Raw genomic sequence first — 18,625 nt, 5'->3', positions numbered from 1 at the left:
CATGCAAGATGGCCCAAGAATCTCACAGAACTAGAAGCCTTTTGCAAGGAAGAATGGGTGAAAATCCCCCAAACAACAATTGAAAGACTCTTAGCTGGCTACAGAAAGCGTTTACAAGCTGTGATACTTGCCAAAGGGGCTGTTACTAAATACTGACCATGCAAGGTGCCCAAACTTTTGCTTTGGGCTCTTTCCCTTTTTTGTTATTTTGAAAATATAAAAGATGGAAATAAAAAAGTAATCTTGCTTAAAGTATTAAAGAAATGTGTCATCTTTAACTTTATGCCTTTTGGAAATCAGGTCATCTTTTACTCGCTTAGCTATTCACGGTAATGGAAATTTTGACCAGAGGTGCCCAAACTTTTGTATGCCACTGTATATGCATTAGCCCTTATACACTTCTTGAGGCCTATTACTTCTAGATAGTGTATTCTAAGAATATTTATAGAATACTCTATGTTAATATTTGGAATTGTGTTTATTTATTAAACATCAGTATATCTAAATATATAACTATATGTTAGTATGCCATTAACATTTCACCTTCCCATTGCCTTGGTTAGCAGCTAGCAGAGTCATCACTTTGACATGTTTATGTGTGTACAACCTATGGAGGTATATAGTCTGTAGAAATTTTACAAAACAATCATTTATAGCTACACTAAGAGTCCAATTAGAATTTAGCTTGATATTCATCTTGCTTTTTCTTGAAGTATCACAATTTCAATACAATTATTAAATATAAGTTGACTTGGACAGATCTTATATTTCCATCCTTCCTAAATATAACTCATTTCTGAAATATGCGGCTGGATGCCTTTTTTAAGTTCTACTTTCCAGAGATGCAAAGTATTAGTACAGGAGCCCAGCAATGCAGACCCCCCCCCCCCCCCCCCCCACCCACCCACCAGAGCAAAGCTGTTCCCCTGTGTCTCAGACTGCATTAAAAAACTGCCGGTGGTTCTGTAGTAATCCATGCTGGGAGAGAAGATCACAAAAGTTGGGCATGGGGCATTGCTCAGATTCTGGTTCTCCAGATGCAGACCTACTCAAGCTCAGGACATGAGCCCTCAATACCTATACCTGATTCTATGCTCGGGACCATGCTCACTTGAGATACGGGTCTGAAGGCGCCAACACAGGGAACTGAAACAAGGAGGGAATTAAACAAAAGGGTGTAGACAAGATTTTGTGTGTGTGTATGTGTATACTGTATGCTGTGATCCAAGTGCATGCATATAAGTTTGGAGTGTATGAGCGCATGCATGCCAATTAATGAACTCCATACAGGTGATAATCCTCTGCAGCAAAAATATTTCTCCAGTTGTCTCAGATCTTCTTGCCTGTGGATCAAGACCTTACTATGATCATGCTATATCATAGCTGATTTATAATGACTATCAGTGCTAAAAAGATTCATGCCTAGCATCTTTCATTCCTGACTCTGAGAAGCTGCCTAAGAATCTGAGGCTTGAAGATACATATGTCAACCAAGATACATAAAATTTCCATTTCCATTTAAGAGTTAAAAAATACCAGTTGGTCACTAAAATCCTCAAGCATTTTTACCTTTTTGCAGCTAACAACTAGTGCTGCTAATTTTAGTATCCCTGCTGTTGCCATAGTTTTCAGCTGATTCAATACAAAATGGAAATGAATCTGTTCTCTTGGAATTTCAGCTGTGTGCTGGTACACATTTAACCATTGTAGGAGATAATTTGGAAACTTAAAAGATGTATCATAAATAAAAGAATAAATTATTGTTAAAGCAACATTACTGTTTCTAGTGACTGCAGAATATAATAAATCTTTACCATGGCTAGGTTTGCCTTCATTAATCAAGCTAAGATGTAAAGTAATTTTTTTCTAAGTGTCTAATACTTGAAATTTTTTTTATATATAGATAATCATTCTGATGCTATGGAAATAGATGGAGATGTTGAAATTCCTTCAAACAAATCCACAGTCTTAAGGGGTCATGAATCGGAAGTATTCATTTGTGCCTGGAACCCTGTCAGTGATCTTTTGGCATCAGGGTAGGTATTGCATAAGCCATAAGATTGGACCGAAATATAAATGACATAAAAAGATGCAGCTAAGTCTTTTGTCCTGACATCAGAAGCACAGTTCTCATCTTTCTCATCTCTCAGATAGCTAGAACTATGATGTGTTTGTTTATATTCTAAAACTTTTCTATGCTGGGCTTCTATGTGCTCCAACCAAAGAGACACAAAGTTCTCAGTGCCACTGAAAATGTTCTTTCACCATTTTGAGACAATACAGGCCAGTGGGAATGTTACACTTTTTGAGTTGGCTTTGAGAACAACCTTGAATCATTTCTCTCCAACTCATAATCTCTTCCCTGGATAGAATTCAAATTAAGGTGTGTGCAGTCTGAATCCTGGCCTGGAATAACATAGTCTGCCTCTCAGAATTGACTGAGTACAGTAGGGGTTCCAGTTCTGGTGTTAGCTGCCTGGGAGAAGATGTTCATGTTGTTTTATCGCAAAGAAGAGAAGATCTGCAGATCCTGGAAATCCAAGCAACACACTGGAGGACCTCAGAATACTGGAAAAACTCAACAGGCCAGGCAGAAAAGAGTGCGGTCGAAGTTTCGGGCTGAGACTCTTCAGCAGGATTCCACAAGGGTTTCACTGAAGGGTCTTGCAGAAGGATCTTGACCCAAGCTGTCAACTGTGCTCTTTCCATAGATGCTGCCTGGCCTGCTGAGTTTCTCCAGCATTTTGTGGATGCTGTTTTATGTATCCTTTCAGAGGATTTACAGGATACTACATCAGCAACATCGGTATTGCTTTTCCAGTGAGGTGCTTTTGTTGTAGTCCATGTCTCAAAAGCATCCAGCAGCATAGGGAATCAGAATCAGCTTTAGTATCACCAGCATACAGTGGCATGCAAAAGTTTGGGCACCCCTAGTCAAAATTTCTGTTACTGTGAATAGCTAAGCGAGTAAAAGATGACCTGATTTCCAAAAGGCATGAAGTTAAAGATGACATATTTCTTTAATATTTTAAGCAAGATTACTTTTTTATTTCCATCTTTTATAGTTTCAAAATAACAAAAAAGAAAAAGGGCCCAAAGCAAAAGTTTGGGCACCCTGCTTGGTCAGTACTTAGTAACACCCCCCTTTGGCAAGTATCACAGCTTGTAAATGCTTTGTATCACAGCTTGTAAATGCCAGCTAAGAGTTTTTCAATTTTTGTTTTGGGGATTTTCGCCCATTCTTCCTTGCAAAGGCTTCTAGCTCTGTGAGATTCTTGGGCCATCTTGCATGCACTGCTCTTTTGCGGTCTATCCACAAATTTTTGATGATGTTTAGATCGGGGGACTGTGAGGGCCATGGCAATATCATCAGCTTGTGCCTCTTGAGGTAGTCCATTGTGGATTTTGAGGTGTGTTTAGGATGTTACGAATGCAGCAGCAATGAATATGAAATTGAGACAGGGTTTAAAACAAATCCCGAACTTTATTAACCTCTGCTCAAAACTTAGAAAAGTAAACAAATGACTAACATAACCGGAAGTTAACAGTTAGGCGGCAATATCTAACAAACAGTCAAACTTAGAAACTGTTCTTAATGAGTTCTCATTCCAGCATAGACTTAAAGTGATAAATTCAAAAATCCATGTGATTTATACAGTTAGTAAGGAGAGACTTCCCTGAAACAAACAATTCCTTCGAAATAACGACAATCTGCCGATCCCACAGTTGGGAGATACCTTGTTCGTCAAAATCAGGAAGAAATAAAAGGAACTGACCTTTTGACTGGAGGGTGGTCACTACACAAACCTTCCTGACCTTGCAGGGATTCAACTCAAATGTGCATGCCACAATTCCTGAACGAAGTCAAAAAAAAAAGGTTGATCATTCCAAAGACGCTGAACGACATTAACTTTATCCAATCCTTTGAACTTGAATAACTCCGATAATGCCTTCACTCTCCGATATTGGACTGTAAGGGAAAAATAAACGTGCAGCAAACAAAACTGGTGGAGCCTCACACCTCTGACCGGCAACAGCAATGTTGCATCAAAAATAAAAATGAGAACTGCATCACAAACCGCAGGTTGGTTTAAATACAGTTTGGAACATGCCATCACGTGACATAACATCGCCCCATGGCAAGAGACAATTACATCATCCCACTCACAAGACCATTACATCATACCACTGTCCCATGTTCAAACTGTGAACATGTAACAAAGTTCATTATCCTGTTGTAGAGGCCATCCTCTTTTCATCTTCAGCTTTTTTTTTACAGATGGTGTGATGTTTGCTTCCAGAATTTGCTGGTACTTAATTGAATTCATTCTTCCCTCTACCAGTGAAATGTTCCCCGTGCCACTGGCTGCAACACAAACCCAAAGCGTGATCAATCCAACCCCGTGCTTAACGGTTGGAGAGGTGTTCTTTTCATGAAATTCTGCACCCTTTTTTCATCAAACATACCTTTGCTCATTGTGGCCAATAAGTTGTATTCTAACTTCATCAGTCCACAAGGCTTGTTTCCAAAATGTATCAGGCTTGTTTAGATGTTCCTTTGCAAACTTCTGTTGCTGAATTTTGTGGTGAGGACGCAGGAAAGGTTTTCTTCTGATGACTGTTCCATGAGGGTCAGATTTGTGCTGGTGTCGCTGCACAGTAGAACAGTGCATCACCACTCCAGAGTCTGCTAAGTCTTTCTGAAGGTCTTTTACAGTCAAACGGGGTTTTTGATTTGTCTTTCTAGCAATCCTATGAGCAGTTCTCTTGGAAAGTTTTCTTGGTCTTCCAGACCTCAACTTGACCTCTACCGTTCCTGTTAACTGCCATTTCTTAATTATATTACGAACTGAGGAAACGGCTACCTGAAAACGCTTTGCTATCTTCTTATAGCCTTCTGCTGCTTTGTGGGCATCATTTATTTTAATTTTCAGAGTGCTAGGCAGCTGCTTAGAGGAGCCCATAGCTACTGATTGTTGGGACAAGGTTTGAGGAGTCAGGGTATTTATAAAGCTTTGAAATTTGCATCACCTGCGTTTCTTAATGATGACTGTGAACAAACCATAGCCCTAACAAGGTAATTAAGGTCTGAGAACTTGGTAAAAGTTATCTGAGAGCTTGAATCTCTTGGGGTGCCCGAACTTTTGCATGGTGCTCCTTTCCTTTTTTCAAAGAAAAATAATACACTAATCATGCTTAAAATGTTGAAAAGAATGTTTCATCTTTAACCTCATGACTTTTGGAGATCAGTTCATCTTCTACTCACTTAACTATTCACATTAACAGAAATTTTGACCAGGGGTGCCCAAACTTTTGCATGCCACTGTATGTCATCAATTTGTTGTCTTTGTTGCAGCAATACAATACAATACATAATAGAAAAAACAGTGAATTACACTAAGTATATATTAAATAGTTACATTTAATAAATAGTGCAAAAATACAAACGTTTGTAGAAATAAAAAAGTAGTGAGTTAGTGTTCATGGGTTCATTGTCCATTCAGAAATTGGGTGGCAAAGTGGAAGAAGCTGTTCCTGAATATCTCCTTCCTGATTGTAGCAATGAGAACAAGGCATAATCTGGGTGATGGGAGTAGTTAATGATGGATGCTACCTTTTTGAGGCATCGCTCCTTGAGGATGTTCTGTTTACTACGGAGGTGACTGCTCATGATGGAGCTGACTAAGTTTACAACTCTCTGCAGCTTATTTCGGTCCTGTGCAGTAGCCCCCCCCCCCCCCCCCCACCCCTCCATACCAGATGGTGATGCAGCCAGATAGAATGCTCACCATGGTTCATCTGTAGAAATTTGTGAGTGTCCTTAACTCCTAATGCAATATAGCCACTGTCATGTCTTTGTAGCTGCATTGATACGTTGGGTCTGGGATAGAACCTCAGTGATACTGACCCCCAGTAATTTAAAATTGTTCACTCTTTCCACTTCTTATCTCTCAACGAGGACAAGTCTGTGTTCCATCATCTTACCCTTTCTGAAGTCCACAATCAGTCCTTTGGTCTTACTGACACTGAGTGCAAGGTTGTTGCTGCAACACTACTATTACTTTTGCCTGGTAGACTGTGAGATTTAAGGTCTGCGTTGTGGTTTGAACTCCTTTCCTCATTTGGCAGAAGCTGCATAGATGGTATGAGAATAATGTTCAGTGTCCTCAATGAACTCTGCCTTGTTTAAGAGATGCCTCCCAAAATATGGGAAGCAATTTATATTTCTCACAAACTTGTTGTGGATAAGAAAGGGTGGGGTGTTGTACAGTACATTTCTATATCTTAAATGTACAGCAGTTTTTTTCATATGCTTCAGAGCATGATTCAAAGATAACTTAGAGCTTGGCCTCCCCAAATGTAGCCATTAATGAACATCATCTGTAAACTACAAATCTATGGTGGGTTGAAGTGATCGTGATTCCAGAGTGGGGGCAACATAGGTTGTAGTTTCTGATTTATTCTATAGATTATCTCCACTCCTTCAAAAACCTTTTGGAGATGAGAGGTAGCATTGCAGTAAGAAACATTAGGAAAACCATTAATTCATTAAGGTTTGGTCATTTGTAAACTATTAAGGTTATAGCTTGCATGTTATCATTTAGCTGGTATAAGTTAGATGAATTTCTATAGCAGCTTCAATGATGAACACACAAGTAATTATTTTCTAGTTAAACAGAAATATTCAGAACAATTTTAAATATGGATCAATTCATAAAAAAATTAAAATAGAGCTCAAAATGTTGTAGCTGGTGATGCTGTCTTAGCAATGAAACCACATCACTGTTTCAAATAGGGAGGACGAATTCTTGACAAAGCACTTACAGCACTACCTTGCCACCTAGTGGCACAAAGCTCATTTCCTAGCAAAACATTATTATTGAACATTAAGAAGCCTATTCACAAAAGGAAATGCAGGGACAGATGGTCAAAACCTTGGTCAAAAAGAATACTTTTAAGGAGCATCTTAAATGGAGAGGAGCTGAGTAGAAGCACAAGTATCTAGAAAGGGAATTCCAATGCATAAGGAGTTGGAGATAGAGAACACGATTAGGAAGAGTTTAGAATTGGGGATGTGCAAGTCACCAAAGCAGAAAGAATACAGATATCTCAGAGGGTTGTGAACTAGATACGATGATAGGGATAGGCAAAGCTAGAAAGATGAATGGTTTTCAAAATAAGAATGAACATTTTAAAATCCTGGACACCCAGAATCCAATGCAAGTTAGTAATAAACATGACACGGTGTAAATACGGACATGGGAAACAGGATTTGGAATGACCTGAAACTTGGAGTTTGTGTAAGAGAGGTCAGCTAAATTTACATTGGGAGTACTCAAGTCCAACCATACGCAAGGTATTCATAACAAATGGTATAAGGTGGGGATAGAGCTGATGATATCAAAGACATGGAACTGAGTTGGAAGCACACCTTGAACTTGAATAAGATACCACGGTTAAAAGTAGAAAGTAAATAGATGAATGGAGTTGTTGGCTTGTAAATAGTTTGTGGCAGGATAAAGATAATGGCTTCCATCCTTTCAATTACCTAGGCAGGTAATATTTCTGTTTATGGAATATTGAATATTTATTAAGCAGAATGTATCTTAGAGACATATACTAAATGGCCACTTTATCAGGTACACCTGTTAATGCAAATACCTAATCAGCTAATCATGAGGCAGCAACCCAGTGCATAAAAGCATGCTGACTTGGTCAAGATGTTCTGCTGTTAATCAGATCAAACATCAGAATGGGGAAAAAATATGATTTAAGTGACATTAACCATGATTGGTGGTTTGAGTATCTCAGAAACTGCTAATCTGCAGGGATTTTCGCACTCACCTCAATAATAAGCAAATGCTTTGAGAGGCCCTACCAAGGATTACATCTGCAGTATGCTACCACCCACAATGGACCCCTACAATTCACCTACCAACACAACCAATCGACAGATGACGCAACAGCCACAGCTCTACACACCGTCCTTACACATCTGGAGAAGAAGGATGCTTATGTGAGAATGCTGTTCTTGGGCTACAGTTCAGCATTCAACACCATAATTCTCTCCAGGCTCGACAAGAAGCTCAAAAACCTCAGCCTTCATCCTGCCTTTATAGCTGGATCCTGGATTTCCTGTCAGATCGCTGGCAGGTGGTAAGAGTGGGCTCCCTCACCTCTGCCCCTCTGACCCTCAACACAGGTGCCCCTCAGGGTTGTGTCCTAGGCCCTCTCCTTTACTCTCTATATACCCATAACTGTGTCGCCACCCACAGCTCCAATCTGCTAATTTAATTTGCTGACAATACTACACTGATTGGCCTAATCTCAAATAATAATGAGGCAGCGTACAGAGAAGAAGTCATCACCCTGACACAGTGGTGTGAAGAAAACAACCTCTCCCTCAATGTTGCAAAACCAAAGGTGCTGGTTGTGGACTACAGGAGGAATGGAGACAGGCTAACCCCTATTGACATTGATGGATCTGGGGTTGAGAGGGTGAACAGCTTTATGTTCCTTGGCGTACACATCACTGAGGATCTTATATGGTCTGTACATACCGGTTGTGTAGTGAAAAAAGCACAACAGCGATTCATTCACCTCAGACAGTTGAAGGAGTTTGATATGAACTTTCTACAGGGGCACAATTGAGAGCATCCTGACTGGCTGCATCACTGCCAGGTGTGGGAACTGTACTATCCTCAATAGCAGGACTCTGTATAGAGTGGTGCGGACAGCCCAGTGCAACTGTAAATATGTACTTCCCACTATTCAGGACATTTACAAAGACAGGTATGTAAAAAGGGCCTGAAGGATCATTGGGGACCTGAGTCACTCCAACCACAAACTGTTCCAGCTGCTACCATCTGGAAAATGGTACCGCAGCATAAAAGCCAGGACCAACAGGCTCCAGGACAGCTTCTTCCACTGGGCCATCAGACTGATTAATTCATGCTAATACAATTGTATTTCTATGTTATATTGACTGTTCTGATACACATAATTTTTTATTATAAATTACATATCAATTGCCCATTGCACATTTAGATGGAGATGTAACGTAAAGATTTTTACCCATTTATATGAAGGATGTAAGAAATAAAGTCAATTCAATTTATTTCACAATAGTCTCTAGAATTGATAGAAAATGGTGTGAAAATGAAAAACATCCAGTGAGCAGCAGTTCTGTGAGTGAAATCACCTTGTTATTGAGTGAGGTCAGAGAATGACCAGACTGATTCAAGCAGATAGGAAGGTGACGGTAACTCAAAAACCCATGTGTTGCAACAGTGGTGTGCAGAAGAGCATCTCTGAATTCACAACATGTCATATGCTGAAGTAGATGGGCTACAGCAGAAGAAGACCAAAAACATCTACTCAGTAGCCACTTTATTAGGTACAGGAGGTACTTAATTAAGTAGAAATGGTAAGAGGAAGGAGGTTTTGGAAAGATCCTCAAGTGGGACCATCATGAAAGTTTGGGACTGAAAGGAAAACGATAGCAGATGATTCTCTAACTGCAACTAGAGAGGTAAGAATGCAGAATAATTAAAAATGTAGATGCTAGTGATCAGAAATAAAAACAAAAATTGTGGAAACCCAGATCAGATCAGGCAGAATCTGTGAAAAGTAGAGCAGTTAATTTTCCAGGTCAAATACCTTTCAAAATAAGTGTCTTGAACTGAAACAATAATTCTGTCCTTCTTTCTTTCTTGCCTGAACTGCTGAGTATTTTCTGTTTCTATCTTAAATAATAAAAGGTGGCACAATGGTGTAGTGTTAAAGCATAATGCCATTTTATTGCCAGTGATACAGATTGTTTGATAAGAGTTTGTGTGTTCTCCTCATGACTGCCTGGGTTCTCCTCTTACCTGCTACATTTCAAAGATAGAACATAGAACCATAGAACATTACAGCACAGAACCAGGTCTTTTAGCCCTTCTTGGCTGTGCTGAACCGTTTTTCTGCCTAGTCCCACTGACCTGCACCTGGACCATATCCCTCCATACACCTCTCATCCATGTACCTGTCCAAGTTTTTCTTAATGTTAGAAGTGAGCCCACATTTACAACTTCATCTGGCAGCTCATTCCACACTCCCACCACTCTCTGTGTGAAGAAGCCCCCCCCCCCATGTTCCCTTTAAACTTTTCCCCCTTCACCCTTAACCCATGTCCTCTGGTTTTTTTTCTTCCCTAGCCTCAATGGAAAAAGCCTGCTTGCATTCACTCTATCTATACCCATTATAATTTTATATACCTCTATCAAATCTCTCCTCATTCTTCTACGCTCTAGGGAATAAAGTCCTAACCTATTCAACCTTTCTCTGTAACTCAGTTTCTCAAGTCCCGGCAACATCCTTGTAAACCTTCTCTGCACTCTTTCAACCTTATTAATATGCTTCTTGTATTTTGGTGACCAAAACTGTACACAATACTCCAAATTCGGCCTGACCAATGCCTTATACAACCTCACCATAACATTCCAACTCTTACAGTCAAGTGTTGTGGATTAGTAAGTTAGTTGGACACATGGGTGTAATTGAGCAGTGTGGACTAGTTGGATAGAAGGGTCTGTTACCATGGTGCATCTCTAAAATAAAAATAAATAAAATAATAAAAGCACATATGTATAATTCTATCCAGATGAATCATGCATTGATAAGGTGGTAGGTACTGTGGTCAGCCATGTATGATTATAGAAAGATACAAAGGGATGAAGATGTGACCTCTGTCACAATATTTACCTCTAGAGTTGATTTCCTGGTTAATTCTTAATTTGGGGGCTCAAAGATTAATGCTTCAGACATCTAATTACCAAGATGGGGAATATGAATCTTCATAACTTGTAAAAAAAAATGTAATTTGTCATCTTTCTAGTTCTGGAGACTCAACTGCAAGAATATGGAACCTCAATGAAAATAGCAATGGTGGCCCTACTCAATTAGTACTAAGGCATTGTATCAGGGAGGGCGGACAGGATGTTCCCAGCAATAAGGATGTTACATCACTCGACTGGAACGTAAGTTTCTATGATTATAAAATCAATTTGTAACCTTGTGTGAGTCATTGTAATTAAAATCTATTAACTATTAACTCAATCTTTAATTTTCAAAAGAACATCATTAGGAATCAAAAGTAGTACTCCCAAATAAGTAGTCTTTGTGAGTTAATGAATTACAAGTAGTGATTTGTTTCATTTATATTACTGTATTGAAAACATCCTGTCACTAAATAATGTCTTACTTTGGCAAGAGTTCTTTAAACAACCATTCCATGCAATGTTAGTGTAATGTCCATATAGTTCAGATTTAATGATCAGTCACTTTCTAATCCTCTTAAGTTATTCTGTGAAAGCTTCCTCCTTATATCAGTCATCAGCTAGAAATTGTATTTCAGAAATTGAATTTTCAACTTGCCTTTGTTGATGTAAAAATAAATATTTGATTGAGTTGGTAGTTTGCATGCAATTACCTTGCTTTTTATTTCTTTTGGGTGTCATCATTGCTAGAGGGAATTTCTTGCATTAATTTAATTGATGAAGTTCAAGGGCATTTAGGACAAGCCTAGGGAAAAAAACTCCAAGCTCACTGTGATGAGTCAAAGCAAACTGATTGCACGTGTGCCTTAGTACATCAACATCGCAGATTACTGTGCTAAAAGACTTTTTTTCTGCTTAGAGTAAAATTCTGTTCCACACACTGATCTTGTAAGTACACTTGCTACAGCCCACACCCATCCTCCACAGCTGCAATTATGATGTAATCTGGCATACCTCCAGAACTAGAAGCTACAGTGGAGATGCTAATAGTATTATTAATATGGGATTTGTAAATATGATATGAGAAAAGTTGGCACAAACCTTGAAGCAAAATTGATCTGAATTTTGGCTCATTTTGAAGGATTCAGGGTCAAGTACTGAGTTCTGTGGGAACATGAGCATTTCAGCTGAATGTTTAGTGTGATCTTATACTCTACTGAAAATAGGGTATTCTGTGCTGTATTGCACTTTCTACTGTACCTCGTTAATTTTCACAAACAAACTTGACTTCCTGCTCTATTTTATTCAGTTTTGGTCTCACCTTTCTCTGGCCATTAGATTTTCTGTAACATGTCAAAACCTCTCCCCCCTGCACAAAACGGAACAGGAACATTGACCCCCAAAAAGCAACCCCTCCATTGCACAAAAAACTAACAGAAAACAACACAACATCAACCCCCATATACCCTCTCCTCGCACAAAAAGTGGAAAAGGAACAGGTGATAAAAAAGCAGAGTATGAAAACCAAAAGTCAGAAAATGTCTACATCCATAAACGCAATAGTGCAATCAATAAATGCAGAACCACGATACCATCCTTTGTTATCACCAAGATTCATTGAAAGAGAGAGACACCACACAAACGCAGAGAGGCTTACCTACCTGCCACATGAGCCACACAGCAATAGGCTACTCACAGACACAGTGATCAAAAGGCAGGCAGTCGGTGCTGAAACTCTCACAGTCCCAGAAACACATTTAGGGTGAAAAATAGATGTAAAAGAAGTAAAATATATTTGTGAGCTATCTGGAAGATGTTGACCAAGGGAACATTCTACACTGGTGCCATCTTTCATGACCTTTTGGGTGTCCCAAACATTAATATTTAGATATTATGTAAAATTGCTGGTCAAAATTGTGTGTTTCTATTTCTATGATATCACTAATTTTTACTCTCCATCTAAAATTTAACTCCAATCTTAAGGGACTTAAATTTTGCTTTACTACTTTTTGAATTGCACCTTCAACGTCCTTGAATTTTCCCTTTGTTCTGTCCTTCCAAGGTGCAATTTCATATGTAGAAACAGACCTGGTTCAGAATGCTGTGCATTTTATCTATTCTTTGGTTGCAGAGCATTCAGATGTTTTTCTGATCTGTCTGGATCATTCTCCATTTTAATGCTTCCTAGTCACTTCAAAATCTACTCTGTTGGTTACATCTTCAGTTTTCTAACCCACTTCTGGAACTATTATATATCTTTATTATCCTTTTGTATTCATTATGCTAAAGGTGTTTTTAAATTTTAAGTTAGGAAGGTAGCACAGTATTGTAGTTGTTAGTGCAATTACTGTACATGCGCTAGCAATCACTGATTAGGGCTCAGTTCCTGCCATTGTCGCTAAGGAGTTTGTATCCTCTCCCCATGATTGCATGGGTTTCTTCCAGATGCTCCAGTTTCCTCCCATATTCCAAAGGTGTACGATTAGAATTAGTAAATTGTGAGCATGCTATATTAGCACCAGAAGCCCCTAGTGCAATCTTCACTGATCTGATTTGAAGCAAATGATGCATTTCACTGTATGTTTCAATGTCCATGTGACCAATAAAGCTAATGTTTATCTTTAATTTTTACAAAGGAGAGCTAAGCACTGATAGGATTGTTTTTTCACAGAGTGACGGAACACTTTTGGCCACTGGATCATATGATGGATTTGCTAGGATATGGACAAAGGATGGTAGGTCATAAATAAAAATAGTTATCTATGGTTTGTAAAATGTCTGATTCTTACCTAATTGTATCAAAAACGTTGGATGTTATTTTGCACAGGCAATCTTGCAAGCACCCTTGGACAACATAAAGGGCCCATATTTGCTTTAAAATGGAACAAGAAGGGAAATTATATTCTCAGTGCAGGAGTTGATAAGGTAAGATTAAATTTCAGGACCAGTTTGCAGAAAATTAAAAACATACTTTTAATTATTTTAGCTGATATTTTCTCCATATCCCTGACCATATAGCCTGCTGTATTTTTACCTCATTATCCTGCCAGTGGATCTCTAACTTGGTCATGGGCAAATGAATGTCAACAGCTCAACATTAATGATTCTTTTCCTCTTCCAGCTAGGGCATCTGTCATATCCTGGGCACTATGGCTTATTCCTGATATAGATCACCAATGAGACTGAATCTCAATGGTATGGAGGAATTTGGGCATAGGCACATATTTCATATAAGAGCATTATATCTCCCATGATTATCTTCAGCATCAATTCACTTTTTGAACAAAAAGAAAGTAAACCGCTGATTGTCAATTGATAATTCTTTATCAAACAAGAAACCAATTTGCTTCCAATTTGTAATATCTTTTTCATTATTCCTCTTCAGACAACAATAATTTGGGATGCTCATACAGGTGAAGCTAAGCAACAATTTCCATTTCATTCAGGTAAGATGGAATAGTTTTATATATTTAACTAGCCATTATGCATTAATTATCTACTTTGGATTTCAGTTGTGATAGTCTGATTTGTCTTCATTGTCTGATGCAGGGTTTCAACCTGAAGTGTTGACAATTCCTTTCCTCCCACAGATGTTGTTTGGCAGACTGAGTTCCTCCAGCAGATTGTTTCTCCAAACTCCAACACCTACATTCTTTTATGTCTCAAAATTTGTTTTTTTTTTACCATCAAACTAATATAAACTATATGAACAGGAGGCTGTGCAGAATTGGGAGCATGGCCAAGGAAACAAAACCAATTGGAAAATATCACATCATAATTACTGTCTGATTCTCCACTGCAAAAACATCTCCAATGAGATTGCAGGACCTGATGATAACAGTAAAAGAAGCTGAACACTCTTTAAAAAAGCTGAATTCCCCTTGTTCTACTTGATTGGTTTTGTAATGTGTTGTTGACTTCAACTTTGGAGTTCTCTGCTTTCAAAAATCATTTGCTGTTTTTGCAGCTCCTGCTTTGGATGTAGATTGGCAGAACAACACTACATTTGCATCCTGCAGCACTGACATGTGCATTCACGTGTGCCGACTTGGCTGTGACCGTCCTGTAAAAACATTCCAAGGGCATACTGTAAGTTACAATTTCAGTGGAGGTTAATGATATTTTTGTGCAGTGCTGACATTACGTAGCTTTAGAGCAACTATATATTGTATGTTATTGACAATGAATAATACTTTGCAGGGAGTTTTGATCTGAAGGAATTCTTCTGAATCTATTGCTCTGTGTAACTTTTATTATCAAATACATTTTCTGAACCTTCTAAGCAAACATCTGTTATTTTTTTTAAGAGGACTTGTATTTTTTTTTGCTAAGAGTGAGGAATAGGCTAACAACTATTTAGATATGTAACATATAGAACATGTTACCTTGAGGTGTAAATGTAGTGTGGTGCTGATGGTGAACACAGAAACAGGCTCTTTGACTCATCTCGTTGGTGTCAACCACGATGCCCATCTAAGCCATTCACTTGCCTGCATATGGCCCATATCCCTGTAAACTTTTCCTATCCATGTACAGTCCAAATGTCTTTTGGTTAGTAATTTTTCTGCACAAGTCAATAAAGTGATTACTAGGATAATGAATTTATCCAGTGCTATGTTAATAAATAAGACATTGAATAGGTAAAAACACAATCGTTTTCTACCACTTTTTGAGCAAGATGTTAGAAATTATGTTTTGCTGAAAAAACTTTTGGTATCTTGTTTGATATTACTGGCTAGCTTACCTTCTTTTCATCTTTTCTCACCTTATAGTTTTTGGAGTTGCCTTTTGTTGGTTTTTAAAAGCTTCCCAATCCTCTAACTTCCCACTAATTTTTGCTATATTATATGCCCTCTCATTTGCTTTTATGCTGTCTTTGACTTCCTTTGTCAGCAGCAGTTGCATCATCCTCTATTAGAATACTTCTTCTTTGGGATAAGTCTACCCTGTACCTTCCAAATTTCTCCCAGAAACTCCAACCGTTGCTGTTCTGCCGTCAGCCCTGCTAATGTCCCCTTCCGATCAATGTTAGCCAGTTCCTCTATCATGCCTCTGTAATTCTTTTTACTCGACTGTAATAATGATACATCTGAATTTAACTTCTCACTCTCAAACTGCAGGGTGAATTCTATCATATTTTAATCACTACTTCCTAAGTTCAAAGTAAAGTTATTATCAAATTACCAATATGTCACCATATACACCAAACATATGAAACATAGAAAACCTACAGCACAATACTGGCCCTTCGGCCCACAAAGCTGTGCCAAACATGTCCTTACCTTAGAAATTACCTAGGGTTACCCGTAGTCCATATTTTTCTAAGCTCTATATACCTATCCAGAAGTCTCTTAAAAGACCCTATCATTTCCACCTCCACCACTGCCACCGGCAGCCCATTCCATGCATTCACTAATCTCTGCGTAAAAAATTTATCCCTGACATCTCCTCTGTACCTACTTCCAAGCACCTTAAAACTATGCTCTCTCATGCTAGCCATTTCAGCCCTGGGGAAAAGCCTCTAACTATCCACACAATTAATGACTCTCATCATCTTATACACATCTATCAGGTCACTTCTCATCCTCCATCACTCCAAGGAGAAAACGCCGAGCTCACTCAACCTATACTTATAAGGCATGCTCCCCAATCCAGGCAACATCCTTGTAAATTTCTTCTGCACCCTTTCTATGGTTTCCACATCCTTCCTGTAGTGAGGTGACCAGAATTGGGCACAGTACTCCAAGTGGGCTCTGACCATGGCCCTATTTAGCTGCAACATTACCTCTTAGCTCTTAAACTTAATCCCACGATTGATGAAGGCCAATGCACCTTATGCCTTCTTAACCACAGAGTCAACCTGTACAGCAGTTGTGGATTCGGACCCCCAGATCCCTCTGATCCTCCACACTGCCAAGAGTCTTACCATTAATGTTATATTCTGCCATCATATTTGACCTACCAAAATGAACCACCTCACACTTATCTGGGTTGAACTCCATCTACCACTTCTCAGCCCAGTTTTGCATCCTATCAATGTCCCGCTGTAAACTCTGACAGCCCTCCACACTTTCCACAACACCCCCAACCTTTGTGTCATCAACAAATTTGTATAAAGAGTAAAAGACAGGTGAGAGTAGATATAGGACCAATAGAAAATGATGCTGGAGAAATTGTAATGGGAAATAAGGAGATGGCAGAGGAACTGAACGAATATTTTGCATCAGTCTTCACTGAGGAAGACATCAGCAATATACCGGACATTCAAGGGTGTCAGGGAAGAGAAATACGCGCAGTCACAATTACGACAGAGAAAGTACTCAGGAAGCTGAATAGTCTAAGGGTAGATAAATCTCCTGGACCAGATGGAATGCACCCCCATGTTCTGAAGGAAGTAGCAGTGGAGATTGCGGAGGCATTAGCAATGATCTTTCAAAAGTCGATAGATTCTGGCCTGGTTCTGGAGGACTGGAAGATTGCAAATGTCACTCGGCTATTTAAGAAGGGGGCAAGGAAGCAAAAAGGAAATTATAGACCTGTTAGCTTGACATTGGTGGTTGGGAAGTTGTTGGAGTTGATTGTCAGGGATGAGGTTACGGAGTACCTGGAGGCATATGACAAGATAGGCAGAACTCAGCATGGTTTCCTTAAAGGAAAATCCTTCCTGACAAACCTAGTGCAATTTTTTGAGGAAATTACAAGTAGGCTAGACAAGGGAGATGCAGTGGATGTTGTGTATTTGGATTTTCAGAAGGCCTTTAACAAGGTGCCGCACGTGAGGCTGCTAAACAAGATAAGAGCCCATGGAATTACGGGAAAGTTATATACGTGGATAGGGCATTGGTTGATTGGCAGGAACCAGAGAGTGGGAATAAAGGGATCTCATTCTGGTTGGCTGCCGGTTACCAGTGGTGTTCCACAAGGGTCTGTGTTGGGGCCGCTTCTTTTTACATTGTATATCAACAATTTGGATTATGGAATAGATGGCTTTCTGGCTAAGTTTGCTGATGATACAAAGATAGGTGGAGGGGCCAGTAGTGCTGAGGAAACAGAGAGTCTGCAGAGAGACTTGGATAGATTGGGGAAATGGGCAAAGAAGTGGCAAATGAATTACAATGTCGGAAAGTGTACGGTCATGCACTTTGGTAGAAGAAATAATTTATTATTTAAATGGGGAGAGAATTCAAAGTTCTGAGATGCAACGGGACTTGGGAGTCCTCGTGCAGGATACCCTTAAGGTTAACCTCCAGGTTGAGTTGGTGGTGAAGAAGGCGAATACAATGTTGGCATTCATTTCTAGAGGAATAGAGTATAGGAGCAGGGATGTGATGTTGAGGCTCTGTAAGGCACAGGTAAGACCTCACTTGGAATACTGTGTGCAGTTTTGGGCTCCTTATTTAAGAAAGGATGTGCTGACATTGGAGAGGGTTCAGAGAAGATTCACTAGAATGATTCCGGGAATGAGAGGGTCAACATATGAGGAACGTTTGACCACTCTTGGACTGTACTCCTTGGAGTTTAGAAGAATGAGGGGGGACCTCATAGAAACATTTCGAATGTTGAAAGGCATGGACGGAGTGGATGTGGCAAAGTTGTTTTCCATGGTGGGGGAGTCTAGTATAAGAGGACATGACTTGAGGATTGCAGGGCGCCCATTCAGAACAGAGATGCGAAAAAAAATTTTTAGCCAGAGGGTGGTGAATTTATGGAATTTGTTGCCACAGGCGGCAGTGGAGGCCAAGTCATTGGGTGTATTTAAGGCAGAGATTGATAAGTATCTGAGTAGTCAGGGCATCAAAGATTATGGTGAGAAGGCGGGGGAATGGGACTAAAGGGGAGATTGGATCAGCTCATGATGAAATGGC

The 18,625-nt window shown here is 39.4% G+C and overlaps 1 protein-coding gene across 3 annotated transcripts in view; it reads left to right on the top strand.

The window, feature by feature from the left end:
* The window catches only part of LOC140726949 (F-box-like/WD repeat-containing protein TBL1X), a 367,315-nt gene that overhangs the window by 330,863 nt on the left and 17,827 nt on the right, over positions 1 to 18,625 (top strand). For all 3 annotated transcript variants that reach the window (XM_073043994.1, XM_073043995.1, XM_073043996.1), the window contains 6 exons: positions 1,904 to 2,036; positions 10,880 to 11,021; positions 13,432 to 13,495; positions 13,588 to 13,685; positions 14,146 to 14,206; positions 14,728 to 14,849. In XM_073043994.1, coding sequence (XP_072900095.1) covers positions 1,904 to 2,036; positions 10,880 to 11,021; positions 13,432 to 13,495; positions 13,588 to 13,685; positions 14,146 to 14,206; positions 14,728 to 14,849 — 620 coding nt within the window. The remainder of the gene's footprint in view (positions 1 to 1,903; positions 2,037 to 10,879; positions 11,022 to 13,431; positions 13,496 to 13,587; positions 13,686 to 14,145; positions 14,207 to 14,727; positions 14,850 to 18,625) is intronic.

This window comes from Hemitrygon akajei, chromosome 4, assembly GCF_048418815.1.
Source record: "Hemitrygon akajei chromosome 4, sHemAka1.3, whole genome shotgun sequence".
NCBI lineage: Eukaryota > Metazoa > Chordata > Chondrichthyes > Myliobatiformes > Dasyatidae > Hemitrygon > Hemitrygon akajei.
This window is presented reverse-complemented; position numbering and strand designations above follow the sequence as displayed.